General features: G+C 55.0%; 1 protein-coding gene across 1 annotated transcript in view; it reads left to right on the top strand.

The window, feature by feature from the left end:
• The first annotated feature begins 1,570 nt into the window (after nucleotides 1–1,570).
• The window catches only part of SLC2A1 (solute carrier family 2 member 1), a 29,216-nt gene continuing 12,386 nt past the window's right edge, over nucleotides 1,571–18,400 (top strand). Inside the window, exons 1-2 of the mRNA XM_082687151.1 lie at nucleotides 1,571–2,447; nucleotides 14,456–14,551. Coding sequence (XP_082543277.1) covers nucleotides 2,430–2,447; nucleotides 14,456–14,551 — 114 coding nt within the window. The 5' untranslated portion in view covers nucleotides 1,571–2,429. The remainder of the gene's footprint in view (nucleotides 2,448–14,455; nucleotides 14,552–18,400) is intronic.

Below are 18,400 nucleotides of genomic sequence, written 5' to 3'. Positions count from 1 at the left end.
CCCTTCCCTAAAGCTCTCTCTATCCCCTGTCCTTCCCCCGTGGTACGAGTTCTCCTCCAGTACACATTCTTATCCCTGTATTACTGCTGTCCATTTTCCCTCCTGTGTCCTTTTCAGTTTGGGGGCTCCATAAGGCTAGCAACAGACTCACATGCCCCTGATCCTAGGGAAGCAACCCACCCGGGGCTGGCCTGGAGAAGGAAAGGGAGCCTGGTGGTGAGTGTGACCCAGGGGCAGAGTGAGACATCCCCACAGCTGGGAAAAGACACACACAACAGACTGGGCGTGCTTGGAAACAGAGCTATGGAGACCTTGAGCCGGGAAGTGACCAAACCAAAAAGGTACTTAAGGAAAGACTGCATGCTTTGGCAGGAAACAGGCATGTAGGCTACTCATCTGATCGTTCATTACTGCCTGCCTTCACGCTTTCCGCATGTGTCTCCACCACAGATGCCATCCTCCATCTGGAGGCAGACAGACAGGACCAGCAGCGCATGAAGAAAACACCGAAGGGGAAGATTCTGTCTTGGGAGACTCTGGGACACTTTCTGGAAGCCCCACTGCAGAGGTACTCTATGCCATCAGAAGCACTGAGGCGGGACTGGAGGGAGTCAGGCAGAGGTAACAACCCGAGCAAAGGCAAGAGATGAAGAAACTGCGGGTGGCAGAGGTGAGGCCCAGAGCTTGTAAACTAAGCGAGGGCCTACAGCCTCTCGGGCAGCATCAGCCATAGGAGCCCAAGGGTGTCCATCAGGACTAGAGGAGGTGAGACCAGAGGAGTGGAGGCACAGCAAACAGCAGGGAGGAAGGGAGGGAGGATGAGGTAGGTGGTAGAGAGAGTGAAAGCAGCAGGAATTGGTGGCCTCTGGTATGTGGGGCACAGGAGGAAGCCCCAGGCTTTGCAGGCTGAGCCGCAGGGAGACCATAGGAACAGAAGCTGCGGGCAGAGATATTCTGGGGAGGGGCCTGCTTCTCCTTCCGTGGACTGCTCCATGCCCAGCTAGGGTGCCCCCTTAGCAGCACTGGACACACAGCCCGGACAGAGGAGTCCAGGCATCACGTGGTCAGCTCAGCCTCCTCCTTTCCAGCCAAAGTAACCCCTCCTTGTCCCTTGTCCCTTTCCACAGGGAAAGGGACACTTGGCCTCACCTCAGGACTGTGCACTGGTGGGGGGGGGGTGTCTTTCCCTTCGCTGTCTTAAGAAAGACACCGGTTTAGAAGAGAAAATAAGGCTGAAATGATACCACTGCCCCTAAAAAAGGGCTCGCTGTGTGTCAGCAGGTGCTGAGTACTTCATGGACTTATCTGGAAATTATATCTCTCACGACAGCACATGAACCTGGAGGTGGTATTCATTCCGCTTTACCCGTAGTAAGGCCGAGGCTCAGAGGCCAGCGCGTCGCCTAGACTCGTGCTCGGACTGGTATACAACAGAGCTGGCTCCAAACCCAAGGACTCCTGTGTTCTTGCCGTTCATATTTTTCACACTCACCTGTCGCCACAGGTTCACATGTACGGTCAGGAGTAGAGGAGAGTTCATAAAGGTGATAGGAAAGCCCAGAGAAGAGGTGGGTATGGATTTTCAGGCAGCGGGCCCAGACTGTGCTAAAAGCAAGGCTTGGCTTGCAAGCAGGAATGTCGGGGGTGGAGGTGGGTTAGGAGAAAATCTCCCAAGGAGACCTCCTGTAGTTTGTAGTCACTGTAGTCACAAATACTCCAGTACCACTTCCCACGAAGCAGACGCTGTTCTAAACACTTCATAAATTTTCACTAACTTACTCTTCATAACAAACCTATGAGATGGTACTATTATTATCTTTAGTTTGCCGAAGTTATCCAGTGGCGCAGTGAGGACTCCAGAGTCCTCGCTCTAAAGCGCTATCCTACGCCGGTCCCAATTCGCTGTACAGCTCCACCATTTTGCTAGAGGTCGCTGAGGCTCAGAGAGGTGTGCACACTGGCTTAGCGTCACACAGCGAGCGCGCTTCCCCGGACTCGGGGCACAGGCAGCGGGGAGAGAGAGACCCCTCAGCCTGAGCGCAGAGCCGGCAGGGTGCCCTCCAGCCCCCCTCCCCCGAACCCCCTCCCCGCCGAGCCCCGCCCCGGACGTGCCCCAGGCCCCGCCCTCAAGCTCTGCCCACACGACCCCCCCGACACACACCGCAGCGCCAGCCAATGGCTGGGGTCCTATAAACTCTACCGCCGCGGGCTCAAGGCGAGAAGCTAGAGGTAGCCCGGGCTAGTGCGGAGCTCGTGGGCCGCGGGGCTTGGGAGCGAGCTCGCCAGGGAGCAGGAGGCCAAAGGACCGAAGTCAGAGTCGCAGTCGGAGTCTCCGAAGCGGAGCAGGAGCCCGAGCCGCAGCGCGCCGCCCGTCCGCCCGTCCCCGCCCGCGCACCCGGCGCTGCCAGAGCCTCCGGCGCAGCGCGGCCATGGAGCCCAGCAGCAAGGTGAGTCGCGCGCCCGCCGGCCCTCCCCGCCCGGAACAAAGGCGCGGACTCCTCCGACCCTCCGCCGGCTCGAGCTCCCCCGCCGCCCCGCCGCGCTGTGCGCCCGGGGCGGGCGCCGCGCCTCTCTGAGCCTCCCTCGGCGCCGGCCTGTAGCGCCGCGCTCTGGCAAGGCTGGGGGCGCGGGTGCGGATGGGCTCGGGATGTGGCGGGCGCAAGGGCGCCGCGTGCGTAGTTGGCGCCCGCACCGGTATCTGGCTTCCTTCCGGGGGCGCCGCGCCGTCCACGCGGCCCGGCGGGGCCGGGGCACCAGGGCCCTGGCGCTGCACGTCGCTCACGCTCTCCCCGGCGGAGGCCCCGCGCCGACTCCTCCCGGGGCGGGGGAGGGGGCTCGAGCGCGGCGCCCATTGGCTGAGCGGGCCGAGCCCCCGGCCCGGCCCCGGCCTCGGCGCGCGGAGGCGGCGGCGCGCGGAGGCGGCGGGACCCGCCCCCACTCGGCAGGCTCCGAGCCGCTGCGCGCTTCTCCCGGGGGCAGCACTACGCGCGCGGCCTGCTGTTTGGCGCTAGACGCGGCCTCCCGCGGTCTCCCGCGGCGGGGCTCCGAGGCTCCGAGGCGGAGGGCACTTGTTTCAGGCGGGGGCTCCAACTCCAGGATGCCCGGCTCCGGGGCGGAGACGGAAAGCCGGCCTCTGAGGCCCTTCTTGCCTCGTAGTGCAGGCCCCAAAGCTTTGCCAAGTACCGGGGAGAGGTGCTCCGAGATGGCACGTTCCCTGCTGGGGCGGGGCTGGGCCGAGGGAGCTCCCGGGGGGCCGCCGCCGCGAGCCCGGGGCCGGTGGGGGGTGGGCCGGGCCGGGAAGGAGCCCCAAGCCAGAGCAGATCTGGAGGGGAGCGCACGCCGGGGTCCGGGTCTTGGGGTCCGGGGGACACTCCGTGCTCTAGATGTGGCCTCTTCCCCTGGGGACAAACAACTGCCCAGATAGGGATCTCTTTCTTCGTCTCGTAGAGAGACTCGTCCTGCAGGGGATCTTTGTGACTTCCAGAACGGTTCCTTTTCAACAAATATTTGTCGATCCCCTCCTGTGTGCAGGGCATTGTTTCTTTCTTACCCTCCCTTTCCCCTCGCGACGAATATTTTAAAGTGACTTTTTTCTTTGAAGCGCTCCCTCCCCGAATTTTCCCAGCTCTTTGGCAGGGGAGGCACAAGGGTCCCCCCCCCCTCCTTTTTAAAACGTGGAATGATGGGATAGGACTGAACTCCATCTGCACTGCCCTTCCTTTGGGCCGTGGAGATGTCCAGTGGGACTGAACGGGGTCTTGTCTGGCCATAGTGGCGCCTGCCCGACGCCTGGCTATCCTCGGTCCTTACATACCTGTTGAATCCACGGAACTTGTATCACCCACGCTTGCCCTTGGGCTTTAGGTGAGACCCTGAGCCGCAAATCCAGGAGTCAGCCGTCAGCCATCAGTCGCTGTCCTGGCATGTGGATATGACAAAACAAAAATAAATCAAGTGATTTTGGCGAGTGGGAAGGCCTTGAGACCTTTGCTGTTTTATCTCGATGCTCTGACAGCCCACTTCACCTCTCTGGGCCTCAGTTTCTCTGTCTGTAAAAGAGAATCACCTTTCCCCCCCCCTTTTTCTTTTTCCTTTTTACTTCTTCAAAAGTAAGAACTGTCCTGTTGGGAAATGCCACTGTGTTACTGACCCTCGTAGGTCTGGAGCTCAGAGACGAGCGGTAACTTTTGCAAAATCACACAGCTAGTCAGTGGCGGAGCTGGATTTGAACCCAGGCCAATCCAAAAGGGCTTTCAGTCTCCGCCGACCTCTTTCACCACACCCTTTCTTGAATTTTGGGCCAACGGGAGATTTTGCCTAAACTCAAAGGCTGTCCTTATACGTAGGAGCTGGTTCTAAATGCTGTAGCCAGTGGGTGTTTTCATGCAATACCTTCCAGACTTAGGACTGTCTGCCCATCAGTAAATTACTTTGGAGCACCTCCTTCTCAGTGGTTTATCTATATTTACAAATTCATGTGTATACAGTCTTATGCTAGTAGATTTTATGCCTGCTAACGTAGAAATTTAAAAAGACACAGATAATAGTTAACGGTTAAAAATTTGTTTCATTTTTGTGAAACCCTCTCTGGGTCATTAGTATACATTCTAGAATAAAGCCTTTCCTTTTGGAGACTGCTGATTTGATCAGTAAGCACAGCCCTTTTGTGCATGATGTTAGACTAAGGTCTGGAGAGGGTTTGTCCATTGCCTGAGGTCTTTCAGTCAGGTGTGTCTGACTCTGAAATTCTTTCTCTCCTTTAAAAAAAAAAAAAAAGGAATCTCTACACCCTTCACGGGGTCCGACTCACAACACCAAGATCAAGAGTTGTACGTTCTACCAACTGAGCCAGCCAGGTGCCCCTGATGTTTTTTCTGCTGTGTTCCCCTTCATCTGTTAGGCACTGAGAATAGACCCAAATGATTTTGCTGTATTCTGTCGTGTCCTCTGTACATTGGTGTCCTCTCTATGCATTGTGCTGAGTTTAACTGAGTAGGAAGTGGGAGACAGGTTGAATGCCTCCCCTCTCAGCCAGAGGTTCACTCATGCCCCCTCCTGGGCAGTTGGCTAGGTGATCCCTGAGCCCCGCGCTAGGACCTCTCACCCATTACGAAGAATTCCTGGCTAGTCCCTTGTGGCGCCTGGGGCCTCTCCTGGGCCTCCGCCTTCTCTGTCTTCCAGATAAAGGAGAAATCAGAGATCTGCAGGGCTCCTCAGCCCCTCAGTGGTATGAAGAGCATAGACTTTTTAATTTTAAAGTCCTGTGTATGTGGTTTTGAATTCCAGTTTAGTTCAGTTGCCTCGTCCGCAGGGTGATGTCATTTTCATTATTAGAGTCTAAGATTTTAGAAAGAACGTTTCTGTGCCCATAGAGGTTCCATAAATGTTCCTTGCTTCCCTGGACTCCTGAGATCCATTGCACTTACCTGGGTCTCAGGTGACTGTACCTGGGTTGTGGCCTCCATCCAGAAGTTTGACATTCTGACAGTGGGAGCTTTTGCCGGGATTCCCGGGCAATGAGTGGCGGTCGGTTGAGTCAATCATTAAAGATCCCACCGGCCAGTTCTTCTGTAGCAGGGGTTTGTTGGGAAGCCAGTTTGGGGGACTGGCACCTGGGTGGGAGTGCGGGGCCCAGAGCTGGGTCAGCTAATGTCGCTGCCCTGCCCTCCCCTCTGAGGGAGATACGGGCTGCAGTGACATCACTGCCCAATGAAAAATGACTTTCCCAAGGTCACACACCGAACCTCCTACTGCAGAACATGCTTCAAGGGTCTCTGGGATGGCCTAAGAGCATCAGGGAAAGAGCCCGAAGGAACTTTCCAGTGCACGGCCCAGCCCTTCATTTGACAGATGGGGGAAACTGGGGCCCATGAAGGAAAGACATTTGTCTAAGAAAAGGCTGTCACAAAGAATTGGAGATATTACTGAGTAGTTAAAGAAAAAAAAAAAAAGGATTTTTTCGCTGGCCCTGCCCAGTGTGCGCCCCTCCACTCACCCCAGAGCAATAGGAATTCCATCCTCCAGGACCTCCAAGCTCCTTCTGGTGCAGTCAGAGTCAAAAAGTGGGATTAGACATAACTCGACAACCGAAATCCTTCTGTGAATGCAAGCAAAACATGTCCTCAGAAAGTATGACCTTGGGCAAGTGACTCTCTTCAGAGCCATGGAGCTGGAAACCTGCTACCCCATAGCCGGTTTGATGAGACTGGCCCTGTTCCCCAACTCAAGGTGGTGGCTGTTTAGGTGGGAAGACCCTTTGCATGGCCATTTTGGGTGCACAGACAGTGTAAACATCTCCATCGGGATCCTTGTCCCACGCTGAGCCTGTTGGGGACCCAGCCCTGCTTGCCACAGTACTGGGTCAGTCCCAAATCCCCCATAATCAGCTTGTGACTTCAGGGAGCTCAGCTCTACCCAGTACCTCCTGGTCACGGGGTGTCAGGGCCTAGAGTGCCTCCCTGGCTCTGAGGGTACAAGGCATCCAGTTCCCCCTCCCCCGGGGCTGGCAGAGCTGGGGAGGCCTAGAACAAAGGGGGAAGTGTGCAACATTGGCTTGGGACCTGCAGCCTCACCCTTCCCCCGCCTTACTCCTGGGCGCACAGGTGACAAAGCCACTCAGTTCGGTAACTGGCCTCCCCCGGATGGTGGAGGCTGAGAAGGCTCCTGGTTGGCCTCGTGGCCTCACAGAGAGGCTGTGACCAGGCTGGCAGGCCCAGGCCTGGTCACCAAAACAAACCTCTGATTGTTACCTCCCTCCATGGGAGGGGCAGAGCGGAGCCGGAGGCTCTGCCGTCCAGCCACCAGGCTAGGGAGGCAGTAACTAAAGCATAAACCGTGGGGTTTTATAGGAACTGAGCCGGGCGCCCAGGCCTTGAACTCAGGGCACGATCAGGGCTCGGTTCACCCTCTCTAAGACCTCGGCACCCACCCCTTGCTGGCTTTGGCTTCTTCAGGGCCTCGGCACCCTGGAAGGGGAGAGACCTCTTGCCAGATCCAGCTTACGGAACCTTCGGCCACTGAGGCCTCTGCTGGACAGGACGTGTCCCCAGACTGCCTGTCCCAGAGCTGGCCTCCCACTGGTATGTGCGAGCCGGCAGGAAAGGGAGGAAAGGGAGCGGACTGAAACAGCTCTGCCATTTGACCTCAGGGAAGCCACACCTTCTGTTGGAACCTGTTTCCTCAACTGCGGTGGGGATAATATCTACTTCTCTGGGTCAGGTCATAGATTCTTTGAAAATGACAGAAACAGAGAGGCGTCTGGGTGGCTCAGTCAGTTAAGCATCTGCCTTCGGGCACAGGTCATGATCCCAGGGCTCTGGGATCGAGCCCCACATCTGATGGAGAGTCTGCTTCTCCCTCTGCCATTTCCCCAGCTTGTGTTTTTTTCTCTCTCTCTCTCTGTCAAATAAGTTAACAAAATCTTAGGAAAAAAATACAGAAATGATGGAATCAATGATAGAGAAGCATACAAGGAGAAAGAGTAAACATCTTCTCCTGGTTGTAATGGTTTGTTTGGTATTTCTCCTCACAGAGGACTTTTTGGGCATGTGTGTTTGCGTGCCTGTGAGTGGATCACACTTTCGACATAGTTCTGTGTGCCCCGCACAGCCCCTTCTGTTCGCCCACCATCCCTGAGACGTCAGTATCTACAGATGTTTTTGCTCTGCCCATACAAGCAAGTATCATCTCTACAAGTTCATTTTCTCCCGCTTCCTTCCACAAAATGTACATCTGACACCTTGTTTTTCCGCTTGCTTTTTTCCTTAACAGTCGGTCCTGGCACGCACTTCCTATCAAGGACATACAGATGTGTTGCGTTCTTTCCAGCAGCTGCATAATATTCCATTATAGGCGTGTCCCACCATTACGAAGCTTTGGCACCCGCATCACTTTCTTTCTTCATATCATGTGCCACCTGATGTAGTTGAGGTTTTATTTTCTGCCCTCCCCACCCCTAACTGAAATACCAAGTTTCAAGGAGGCAGGGGGTTGGTTTGGTTTAGTGCTGAATGCGCATTGGCTAGAATAGCTTTGGGAACAAGAATTCCGGAGTAACGGCTTATTAGGAAAGCTCTCTTCTGGAGAAAAAGAGGTCTGGTCTGGAGGGAGTGGGCTTTCTCGGGTCAACCTAGTAGGGGGAGCTGGGACTTAAACTTGTCCACGGACAGGGACCTCTGCATATTCTCATGGTGTGACCCAGTGAATTTCATCAGGGTTGAATTGGTGCCCATCTCACCCTTTGGATGGGTATCGGCTTTTCCAGATGGCTGGTACACAGCCCCGGGAGCGACGTAGGTTTTGTTTTAGGACAGTTACCTTTGGGTTGTTTAGAGAGGATGATTTGGTTTTACCTGGAAGGCTTTGAAAATCCTGTGCACATGGGCTAGGTTTGCACAGAGCAGTTCTTTCTCTTTCTCTATCTCTCTCTCTCTCTCTTTTTTTTTTTTTTTTTTAAAGCTTTTATGTATGTGAGAGAGAACACAAGCAGAGGAAGAGGGAGAAAGCAGGCTCCCTGCCCCCTCACCCTGGGAGCAGGGACCCTGATGGGGGGAGTAGACCCCAGGGACCCCAAGATCATGACCGTGGCCTGAGCTGAAGGCAGATGCTTAACTGACTGAGCCACCCAGGCTCCCCAACACAGAGCAGTTCCAAGGACCTAGGGCTTCCAGCAGGAGCTGACAAACTTTTTCTGCTCTGTGATGCCCTTGTGTCATTGTCGTGCAGAAGCAGCTGTAAACAATCTATAAATGAATGAGTGTGACTGTGTTCCAGTAATATGTTTATTTGTGGTTACTGAAATTGGAGTTTGATATCATTTTTATGTGTCACAAAATATTAGTCATTTTTTTTTTCTTTTCCAGCCACTTACAAATGGAAGCTCCGTTCTTAGCTGGCAGGCTGGGTTTGGCCAACAGACCCTAGTTTGCCAACCTTGGCTTAGAGCAAGATCCAGTCAAGTGGCCAGAGGTTTCTGAGCTTTGGCCTGGGCTGTCCTGGCTCAGACTGGGCAAGGCCCCAAAAGTCGCTAGAATAGAAGTTGACCTACATAGAAAGTACCAGGTAGGAACCTTGTTTCCTTCGGGGCCGGTGCCCGGAAGCAAGGGGGAGGACATGAGCAGGAAGGGCATGGGATTTGGCCTCAGAGACCTCCTGCTGGAGGCATCACAGAGGCCGGGGACCTTCTGGTTATCTGCTTTCCCCTCTCACAACACCCCCTTTTCTCATCTGTGAGGTGGGACAGCCTCTCTCCCATAGCGTGTCCACGGTGGCTGAATTGGGGTGCACTAGCAGCTGCTGGCATGGGGCCGGGTGCCTTGCTGGGGCGGCGGGTGCTGATAAAGGCAGCAGCTCCCTCCTCTCCTCTCTCAAGACTAAAGGAGTGCCTTCTGCCCCCAGGGCCACTGGGGGGTGCAGGGGAGGCCCAGCCATGCTTGCAGAAGTCCTGACCTCACTGGAAAGCCCGAGGGGATGGCCTCCAGAGGAGTTGCCTGAGGTCACCAGCTGGTTAGGCTTTGGAAGGGGGACCCATCCCTCTTCTTTTTGAAAAGAGTTGGCAGGATGGAAGGGGCCAGAGGGTAAATTTCTAGTCAAGGAATCCAAAGAACTCAAGGCCCAGCCCTGGCTTTTGTTTGCTGAGGATCCTGGGAGTCTGCCCTCTGACCTTAGGCTCCCCATCTGTCACAGGAGACTGTGAATAGCAATTCTGCAGTTAGGGGGGCCTCTTTCTATTTTAATGCCCAGAATTTTGTTCAAATGCAATCTTGGGGGGAAATATAAAATAAAATAAAAATAAAAATAAATAATAAATAAAAATTTATTATTTTTATAAATAAAAAAGGGGAGCCGTTATGGATTTCATACTCCCCTGCCTCACCCCCTCCTGTCCTCCTTAGAACTTGGGAACCCAGCTGCTGGAAAGACTATGTCCTGTGCTTCCGCGCCTGTCAGGAAACCGCTCGAGAAGCTGTGGGAGGAGGATGGGATGGGAGCAGTATCTGGATCCAGCCAGCACGGGACCCTGCTCCTGCAGGGAAAGCCCTCCCTCTGCCAATATTGACTAAGGGCCTGCTGCCGGCCAAGCCCAGGGCTGGAGCACTGTGCTGAGGAAGGGCACCTGGGCAAGGGTCAAAAGGCCACAGTGCTTAGCAAGTTACACGGCATGGCCAGTGTGCCATCTGGCATCCCAGTGTGTGGGAGGAGAAGTCCCCAGGCTGACCCTGCATCAGGACCCTTACATTGGGATAGGGCTGATGGGGGTGGGGGTGTGAGGTCCTCCTCTTTGCTGGTCCCTGAGCCTGGGCATGTGCTGAACTGAGAGGCCTGTGGCACTCCTAGGAGAGCCCAAATTTGAACTTGAGGTCTTTCCTCTCAAGTCCCAGGCCGTGGGAGTTACTGTTAGCCTGTTTGTGCCTCTCAGAGCTGATGTTCCAGTGCCCACCTGGGGTTCGATAAATGGCCGAGGTAAAATCTGTAAGGATGAGCACTTTTCTGGCCAAATAAATACCCTGAAAGGAAAATTCGGAAGTGGTTACGAATGAATGATCTGTACTGTGCCCAACCCTGGGCGCGCTCTGGCTGAAGAGCTGGGTAAGACTCAGGCCCCATTCTTGGAGGGAGTTCCCAGACTGGTGGGTGAATTGCAGGGGACGCAATTAGGGCAACACCCTGTGAGAGGGCAGGTTCTTCTAGAAGGTAGCCTCAGCCGCAGGGTAGTCCCAGCTGGGTGACCAGGGTGGGCTCCTGGGGGTCACAGATTCTAGATTCCAGATTCCACATTACGCTTCCAACTCTTAAAGAAGGCTTCACAAGGGGCGCCTGGGTGGCTCAGTGGGTTAAGCCGCTGCCTTCAGCTCAGGTCATGATCTCAGGGTCCTGGGATCGAGTCCCGCATCAGGCTCTCTGCTCAGCAGGGAGCCTGCTTCCTCCTCTCTCTCTCTCTCTCTCTCTGCCTGCCTCTCTGCCTACTTGTGATCTCTCTCTGTCAAATAAATAAATAAAATCTTTAAAAAAAAAAAAAAAAGAAGGCTTCACAAGAAAGCCACAGCTGTGGGTTTGTTCCCCTTCTCCAAGTCGCCACCAAGTAGTTCGTCAGCCTGACCCCTAAATTAAAGGTGTGGAATGAATGGAATGAATGGATTTCATTGTGGCACCTAGATGAGCCACAGAGCAGGTGGGGGCAGGTGGTGCTGTGGTGGCCCAATGGAGAGTGGCTTCCCATGCTTCCCGGGTGCAGCACATGCTTGTCAGGTGAACCCTGCCAGGTTCCCTAATGGCCACGGATACCGAACTTGACAGCAAGTCTAGGGAAGGAACTTGGATCCCCCATTCTCCTCCGTGAGGAACCTGAGCCCAGAGGTCTCCATGTGTCCCAACTCCCGAAGTGAAGAGAAGCCCTTCTCTGCTTTCCCGCCTGGGTCTCCTGATCTCAGTACAGCCCAGATCCCAGATCCCGCTGGGTGTGGTGGGGGTGTGCCTCCCTGCGGGAAAGGGATGCAACATCTCCCCTGCGCCTAGCATCCGGCCACACTGAGCACTGCCTGTTTAATCCGACAGAATCAGGCCCTTCTTCTTCCCCCTGCACAGACTGTTCTGGCTACCTGGAATGCAGTCTTGCCACTGCTTCCCCACTTGGCAGACTCTGTATGTCCTTCATGGCCAACTTCAATGTCACCACCTACAAACCTGTCTTTGATTGTCCCAGGCAAAATACCTTGATGCTGGGACTGGGGTCTGTGTCATCCAGGGCCTGGAGCATGGGTCACTGAGCATGCCTGAGTCCTAGTGCAGCAGCCTGCTGGGGTGGCTGTGGCTATAACCAGGAGTGGGTAGGCAGGCAGGTTTTCTTTAAAGCAGAATTTGACCTTGACCTGCCCATGGCAGTGCTAGCCCAGATGTCTGTCCTTGGCTCCTAGTAGCCCCCATTGTCAGAGGCCACAGCTGCTCAACGGGGTGGGGGACCACAAGAGTAACTTCAGAGTCGCACACACCCCTAGGACATCGAGCCAGATTGAAAACGGGGTCTGTGATAAGACAACTTAGCACTCACAGCTCTGCTGTGCTGTTCATTTCCTGATCACAGGTCATCTGTATTGCGGTTCACGACGTCATCTGTGTGCTGTTCATTTTTATTTAAATGCTTTGTTCTAAGTAATAGGAAACCAAGGGGTTTATAAGTAAATTCTTCCCAGTAGGTGATACAGTCACATGGTTCAAAGTTAAAAAGCATGCAAAAAGGTGTAAAGTGAAACCTTTACACCACCTAGCCTCTGCCATCCAGATCCCAGGGTACAGCGTTACCTTTCTTATGTGTTGTTTTAAGTAGGTAGATAGATGGGGTGTGTTCTGCCTCCCCTCCTGTCCTCAGCCATTTCTTCTTCTTTTCATACCACACACAGCATGCAACACATATTGCTAGGAAGCTAGCTTTTCCCTTAATATAGCTTGGGAAGTGTCCCAAATCAATAAGTAAAGAGCTTTCTGGGTTTGTTTTTTTTCTTTTTGTTTTTTAATATTTATTTGTCACAGAGAGAGAAATCACAAGTAGGCAGAGAGGCAGGCAGAGAGAGGGGAGAAAGCAGGTTCCCTGTGGAGCAGAGAGCCCAACGTGGGGCTCGATCCCAGGACCCTGGGATCATGACCTGAGCTGAAGGCAGAGGCTTTAACCCACTGAGCCACCCAGGTGCCCCTTGTTTTTGTTTTTTAAATTTATCTGAGAGATGGCAGGGAGAGGCAGAGTCCTTGATGAGCTGGAAGCCTGACGTGGGGCTCGATCCTAGGACCTGGAGATCATGACCTAAGCTGGAGGCAGACACCCAACCATCTGAGCCACCCAGGCGCCCCTAGAGAACTTTCTTTTTTTCCCCACTTTTTTTCTATGATACAGCTGTGCCATATTTTATTAAATCATATTTACATTTATTCTAACGTGAATTAGAGAAATCTCTCTCTGGCACTCCACTAATACTGTACTCTGTGTGGAAAACCCCAAGTTCACACGTGACTCCCCACAGGCAGGGAGCCCTCACATGGAGGCCTTCAACAGCGGCTCTCCAGCCCTCCTCGGTCCACGCTCAGTGCCTTGTGACCGCCTCTGCCTTTATCCCAGCGGCCACCCGATGATGAGTTAGCTTGGCTGGGGCCCACAGAGCACATCGGTCAGATGCTCCCCCCACACACAGGGCCCACAGCCCTGGGTCTGGAGGCTCCCTGGGGAGCTAAGGGAAGGGAGACTTTGGAAGGCCTGCAGTCCCCTGTGAGGAGAGCCCCGGCCCAGGATGAATGTCCAGGACAGTCCCAGCACTCACCTGCTGAAGAACGGACTCTGCCTGAACGCTCAGGCTAACTAACGAAGTCTCTCCTCTCTCCACCTCTGATGTGGGAACCTTGGCTTTTGCGCTTGTTGGCCTGACAGCTTCTAGAGGGTGAAAAGACCATGCTAGAGGAACCGGTCTGAGCAGCCATAAACCCAGTGCTGTCTGTGAGGATCTTGAAGACGGGGCTGTTTCTGGGTTCTGTTGGGAAATCGAGTCCCAAGGGTATGGCACCTTGTTCACCCAGGGCTCTCCTGTCTGGGGCCTTCATGCCCCAGGCTGCGGGGGGGACAGGGACCCTCTATGCTTTTCTTCCCCCCAGCCCTTTGCCCCTTGACACACCTTGGCCCGACACTCTTACTTGCCTGGTGTCATGTACTTTTCCAAAGCACATTCCTGCCTGTTACGTCATCTGTGTCCACATAACCCTGGGAAGCCCATGCTCTGCGGATGGTTGCCATGAGAGGCACGAGGTGGGGAGTCAGGAGCCCTGAGCTCCAGCCTGACTCTCCGCAGACCCCTGCGTAATCTGTCTCTGCCTCTCAGGACTCAGTTTCCTGCTCTGTGAATGGAGGGAAAGGGAGGGCAAGACCACATCTCCAGTGCTGCCAAGCATGATTCCCCCTGCCTTGTACACAAGCAAATGGGGGTCTGGACGGGACTAGGGAAGGGTGGCAGCCTGCTGGGACTCAGGTCAGCTGGAACCAGAAGCCAGCACTTTCTGGCCCAAAGTCAGGGTGCTTACACTGTATGCTGTTCCTCCCATGTAATCTGCCCCCCCCCCCCTTGCATAGGGGAGTTGATTACTGGGCCTCCCAAACAGAGTCTGGAGCCCCCTGGACCTGGGCAGGTCATGGTTCCACCAGAGGAATGAGACTCCAGAGAGCCAAGACCTGACTACAGAGGGAGAAGACCCGACTTCCCCTCTCCCCCAAGGAAAGAGTCTGGCCAGCCTAGTGTCTAGAAGTTTGCGGGGCTGGTTCAGGCATCCGAGGTCAGGAAGTGGCTGAGTTTCCTGGGAGAAGGACTGGTGTGGTGCCAGGAGCCAAGCCAGATATCTGAACACGGGAACCTGCCCGCCTGTGCCCTCGAGTAACCTGGGCCCAGACATGCCTGTAACAGTGTGGGTCTTCTTTTCTCTGCAGAAGCTGACGGGCCGTCTCATGTTGGCCGTGGGAGGGGCAGTGCTCGGCTCCCTACAGTTTGGCTACAACACTGGAGTCATCAATGCCCCGCAGAAGGTGAGTGCTATGCCTTCCCAGGCTTATCAACGCCAGCCTGCTCTGCTGGGCACCGCACACCCCACAGGCTCCCCCTGCCTCTCAGGTGCCAGTCATTTACATCAGTTCACCATCTGATCCCACCAGCCAATTGTCTGGCCCTGAACAGGTCAAAAATTCTTGATTTTGGCCTTGGAATCCTGGAGCTGCAAAAATCGTGGGGGCTTGTCATCTTGACCAGCCTCCTACCCAGCACAGACACTCGTAATCATCACAGCAACGTGTGATACAATGATGCTGCATTTATGTGACACTCTGGGGTTCCAGAGGGCTTGGTGGTGCTTATCTCCCTTGCTGCTCAGTTTGCCCAGGCAGGCAGGCAGGCTGGTGGGCCAGCAGGCAGGCGACAATCACTGCTCCTGTCCTGCAGGTGGGGGGAGTGGCCAGAGAAAGAAACCTGCCCTGCATCACCCAGCGAGGCAGGGGTGGAGCTGGTGTCCAAGCCCAGTCTGCCTTGGAACCTTCCTGACCGGGTGGTCCCCAAGCCTGTGCTCATACCTGTCCACAAACAGCACCCTCCCTTGTAAAGGCCGCCTATTCCACTTGGAAATAGCCTTCTTCCCCTGGAGGCCCCCTGTCCATGTAAAAATGATGTCTTGCCCTAGGGAACCATAGGGAGGAGGGGTCTGTGCTTCTTGCTTCTCCCTGCAGCACATTCCAGATCTGTCCTCACTTGTTCCTTGGATATCAGGCCCGGGAAGGAACCCCTCGACCATCTCTAGCTCAGCACACTTGCTTTAGGGAGGAGAGAAGAGGAGAGGGGTCAAGGGGCAGAAAGGAAACCACCGGAAGGCGTCCCTTCTCTATACCAGCCTTTTTGCACATGTTTATGAGGTTAAGTTCCATTTTAGAGACACAAAGACTGAGGCCCTGGGCAGATGAAATAACCAGCAGGCTCCACACATAGCTAGTGAATGGTAGATTCAGAAGCCAGACGGTTTCCATAATCTCAGGCTGTCTCCCTGACCAGCTGCCTCATCAGTTGAAAACTCTGTACCTTCCTGGGGAGGACGAAATGAGAGTGGACAGTCCTGCCAGGGCCATATTCTGCCCTCCAGAGGGTGAGGCTGGAAAGTGAGTGCGGCCAGCTCCCGAGGACCAGCGGCCAGTTCAGGGGCACTGGGCACTGTCGGGAGTCAGAGCTGGTCTTCCTCCCAGTAGGCAGAGGGTGGCTCTGGGGGGCCACGCCTGATGCCCGGGAGCGGGTTACCAGGAAGGCCTGGCCTGCTGAGTCATGCTCAGCTGCAGCAGAGGTAACAGGACTTTTCCAGACTTGTCTGAAATGGCGCCCATGCTTGGAACAGCCCCAGGCCCTGCTTTAGCTAAGTGTTCTGAACAGCTCTTGTCGGAGCTGGCTCCATCTGGGAATCGCACAGATGGAAATTCTGCACAGTCTTAAGAGGACGGCTGAGTTCTGCAGTTGATTGCCTCTTGGGGGCTCCTGATTGCCCCTTAGGAGCCCCCTGGACACTTCCTATCCTGATGTGTTCAGTCCGGGGTGCTGTTTGGCCATTTTATGTTTAACGCACCCCAGCGATGCTCACGTGTGGCCAGAGTTGGGAGCTCCTGGGTTAAGTGACAGTCTGGACTGTGAACACCTAGTGAGTTAATGACAGGATGAGGACTCTGAGATCAGGATAGCAGCGTTTTCCAGAAGCGGAACAGGGCTGGGTAGGCAGAGGAGACAGACAGTCCAGGTTAGGGTGAATGGGAGGAGAAAGAAGTCTGGGGAGGCCACCACGGGAAGCCCAGGCCTGACTTACTTACAAAGGGCTTCGTGGGTCGATTTCACCCACAGAGTCACGCACTAGTGTGGCATGGCCCGGCGCCAGCAGGACAGGCCCGTGGGCACCAAGGCGTGGGCCAAGCTAGGAGTATGGACTAGAGTGAGAACAATAGGGCCTCATTGAAGAGGACAAATAGAATCAGATTTGCATTTGAGGGCAAGGAGTCAGGGCATCTGGGCAGTGGGAGGGTCTGAGAATGGGAAATGAGAGATAGGGAAATTGCGAGACAGCGGTTCCGAGTAAGTGGGGATAGGAAAACAAACACCGAACAGGAAGAGTGGGCAGGATTTGGTCATCAGTTCAGTGTGAGGACAAGAGTAGGGTTTGAAAGTGGCTTCTGGGTTTCTGGCGGGGGAGCCGGTATGGGAGGGACCGAGAGGTACGAGAGGGACATGCCAGAACTGAGGTGCGGTGAGACACAGCTGGAGATGCACAGGAAACATTTGGACGTGGGGGTCTGTTCCTCATGCGGGTAATCCGCTGGAGAAAAACTAGGAGCTGGTCACCGGTATTCAGACAGCAGGAGAGGGGGATGCCCTAGAGAGACTGGGATAAAAAGAGGAGTTGGGGAGTAGGGTGAAGTAGTGCTGTCTGGAGCCCCAGAAGGTGAGCTGGACCAGCTGGCCCCTTATTGCCCAACACCCAAGACCGGATGTTGCCAGTGTGGTGACCAAAGGTTGACTGGGTGGGACTGCGTGGGTAGAAACCTCCATCCCGCAGGTGGGGGTGGAGGGGGATGGGAAAGAGTAGGGAGGGTCCTTCCAAGAGATTCAGTGGAGAAGGAAGAAAAGAGGTTGGTGATTGGAGGGGTGGCCCACCTGAGATGCCTTTTCACTTGGGAAGACTTCATTTTATTTTCTTTTATTTGGGAAGATTCCATTTTTAAAATGTGCCTTAGGGGGGCGCCTGGGTGGCTCAGTGGGTTAAGCCGCTGCCTTCGGCTCAGGTCATGATCTCAGGGTCCTGGGATCGAATCCCGCATCAGGCTCTCTGCTCAGCAGGGAGCCTGCTTCCCTCTCTCTCTCTGCCTGCCTCTCCATTTACTTGTGATTTCTCTCTGTCAAATAAATAAATAAAATCTTTAAAAAAAAAATGTGCCTTAGGGCATCAGCAGAGGGGGTGAGGGCGAGTTTTGGGGAGGGGTCTCCGGAGGCAGGGGCGGGGGTGGGGGTGGGGCAGAGGCACCAGGATTGCATTTGGCCACCAGGAGCGACTGAGAAACTTCTGAACTTGCAGATGGGGACAGATCCACGGAGCAGTTCTCCCATTCTTGCGTCCTCCTGCCTAAAACCAGAGACTGGCAGAAGGCCAGAACAGCTGGGGAGGGCTGGTGGGCGGCATGGAGGGTCCAGCCGAACCGGAGATGTCATTGATGGTGGCATCTGTGGGCCCCTGTCCAGAGGAGCTCGCTGCCACGAGGTCCGCAGTGAGGACCCGAGGGGCCAGTGCTCATTGCCCACACCCTGCAGTGGAGTGGGCTTTCTGGGGGTGGCCATCTGTGCCCCTGTGTTTACACCTGCACTTTGCACGTACTTCTCGTCAGCCTGGCCCATCCCTTCCAACCAGGAGTGGACTTGCTGTGATTCACCTAAATGGTGAAGGGGGGATAGGATGGCCAAGAGAGTTAAGAGATAATGGCTGGCCTTGAAGCTGCCCCTTTGTGCTGGGAGCCGACCTGTGATTCAGTCCTTCCGAAACAAACTTTCACTCCTGCGCAAGGCACTGTCCCAGACAGTCTGGGAGGGTAGAGCTGTGACACATGGTCTAAGTTGGGCCCCACCCAGTCCAGCCCTTAACTTAAGACTCCGAAGGGCTGGGGGAGACGTGGGAAGAGCCAAAGCATAATTAATTGGAGGGGGGGTTCCTAATTCATGGAGGGCTTCGGGGTGGCTCTGGATGGAGCCCGGAGGAAGGCAGGCTAATGCTGGCGTGGGATTGATGGGGGCGGCCTTTCAAGGAGGAGTTGGCAGCTAGGCAGACCCTGAAGGGGAGTTGGCCCCTTGCGGAAGGAGGGACAGGTGAG

This window comes from Mustela nivalis (assembly GCF_964662115.1).
Source record: "Mustela nivalis genome assembly, chromosome: 10".
Lineage (NCBI taxonomy): Eukaryota > Metazoa > Chordata > Mammalia > Carnivora > Mustelidae > Mustela > Mustela nivalis.
This window is presented reverse-complemented; position numbering and strand designations above follow the sequence as displayed.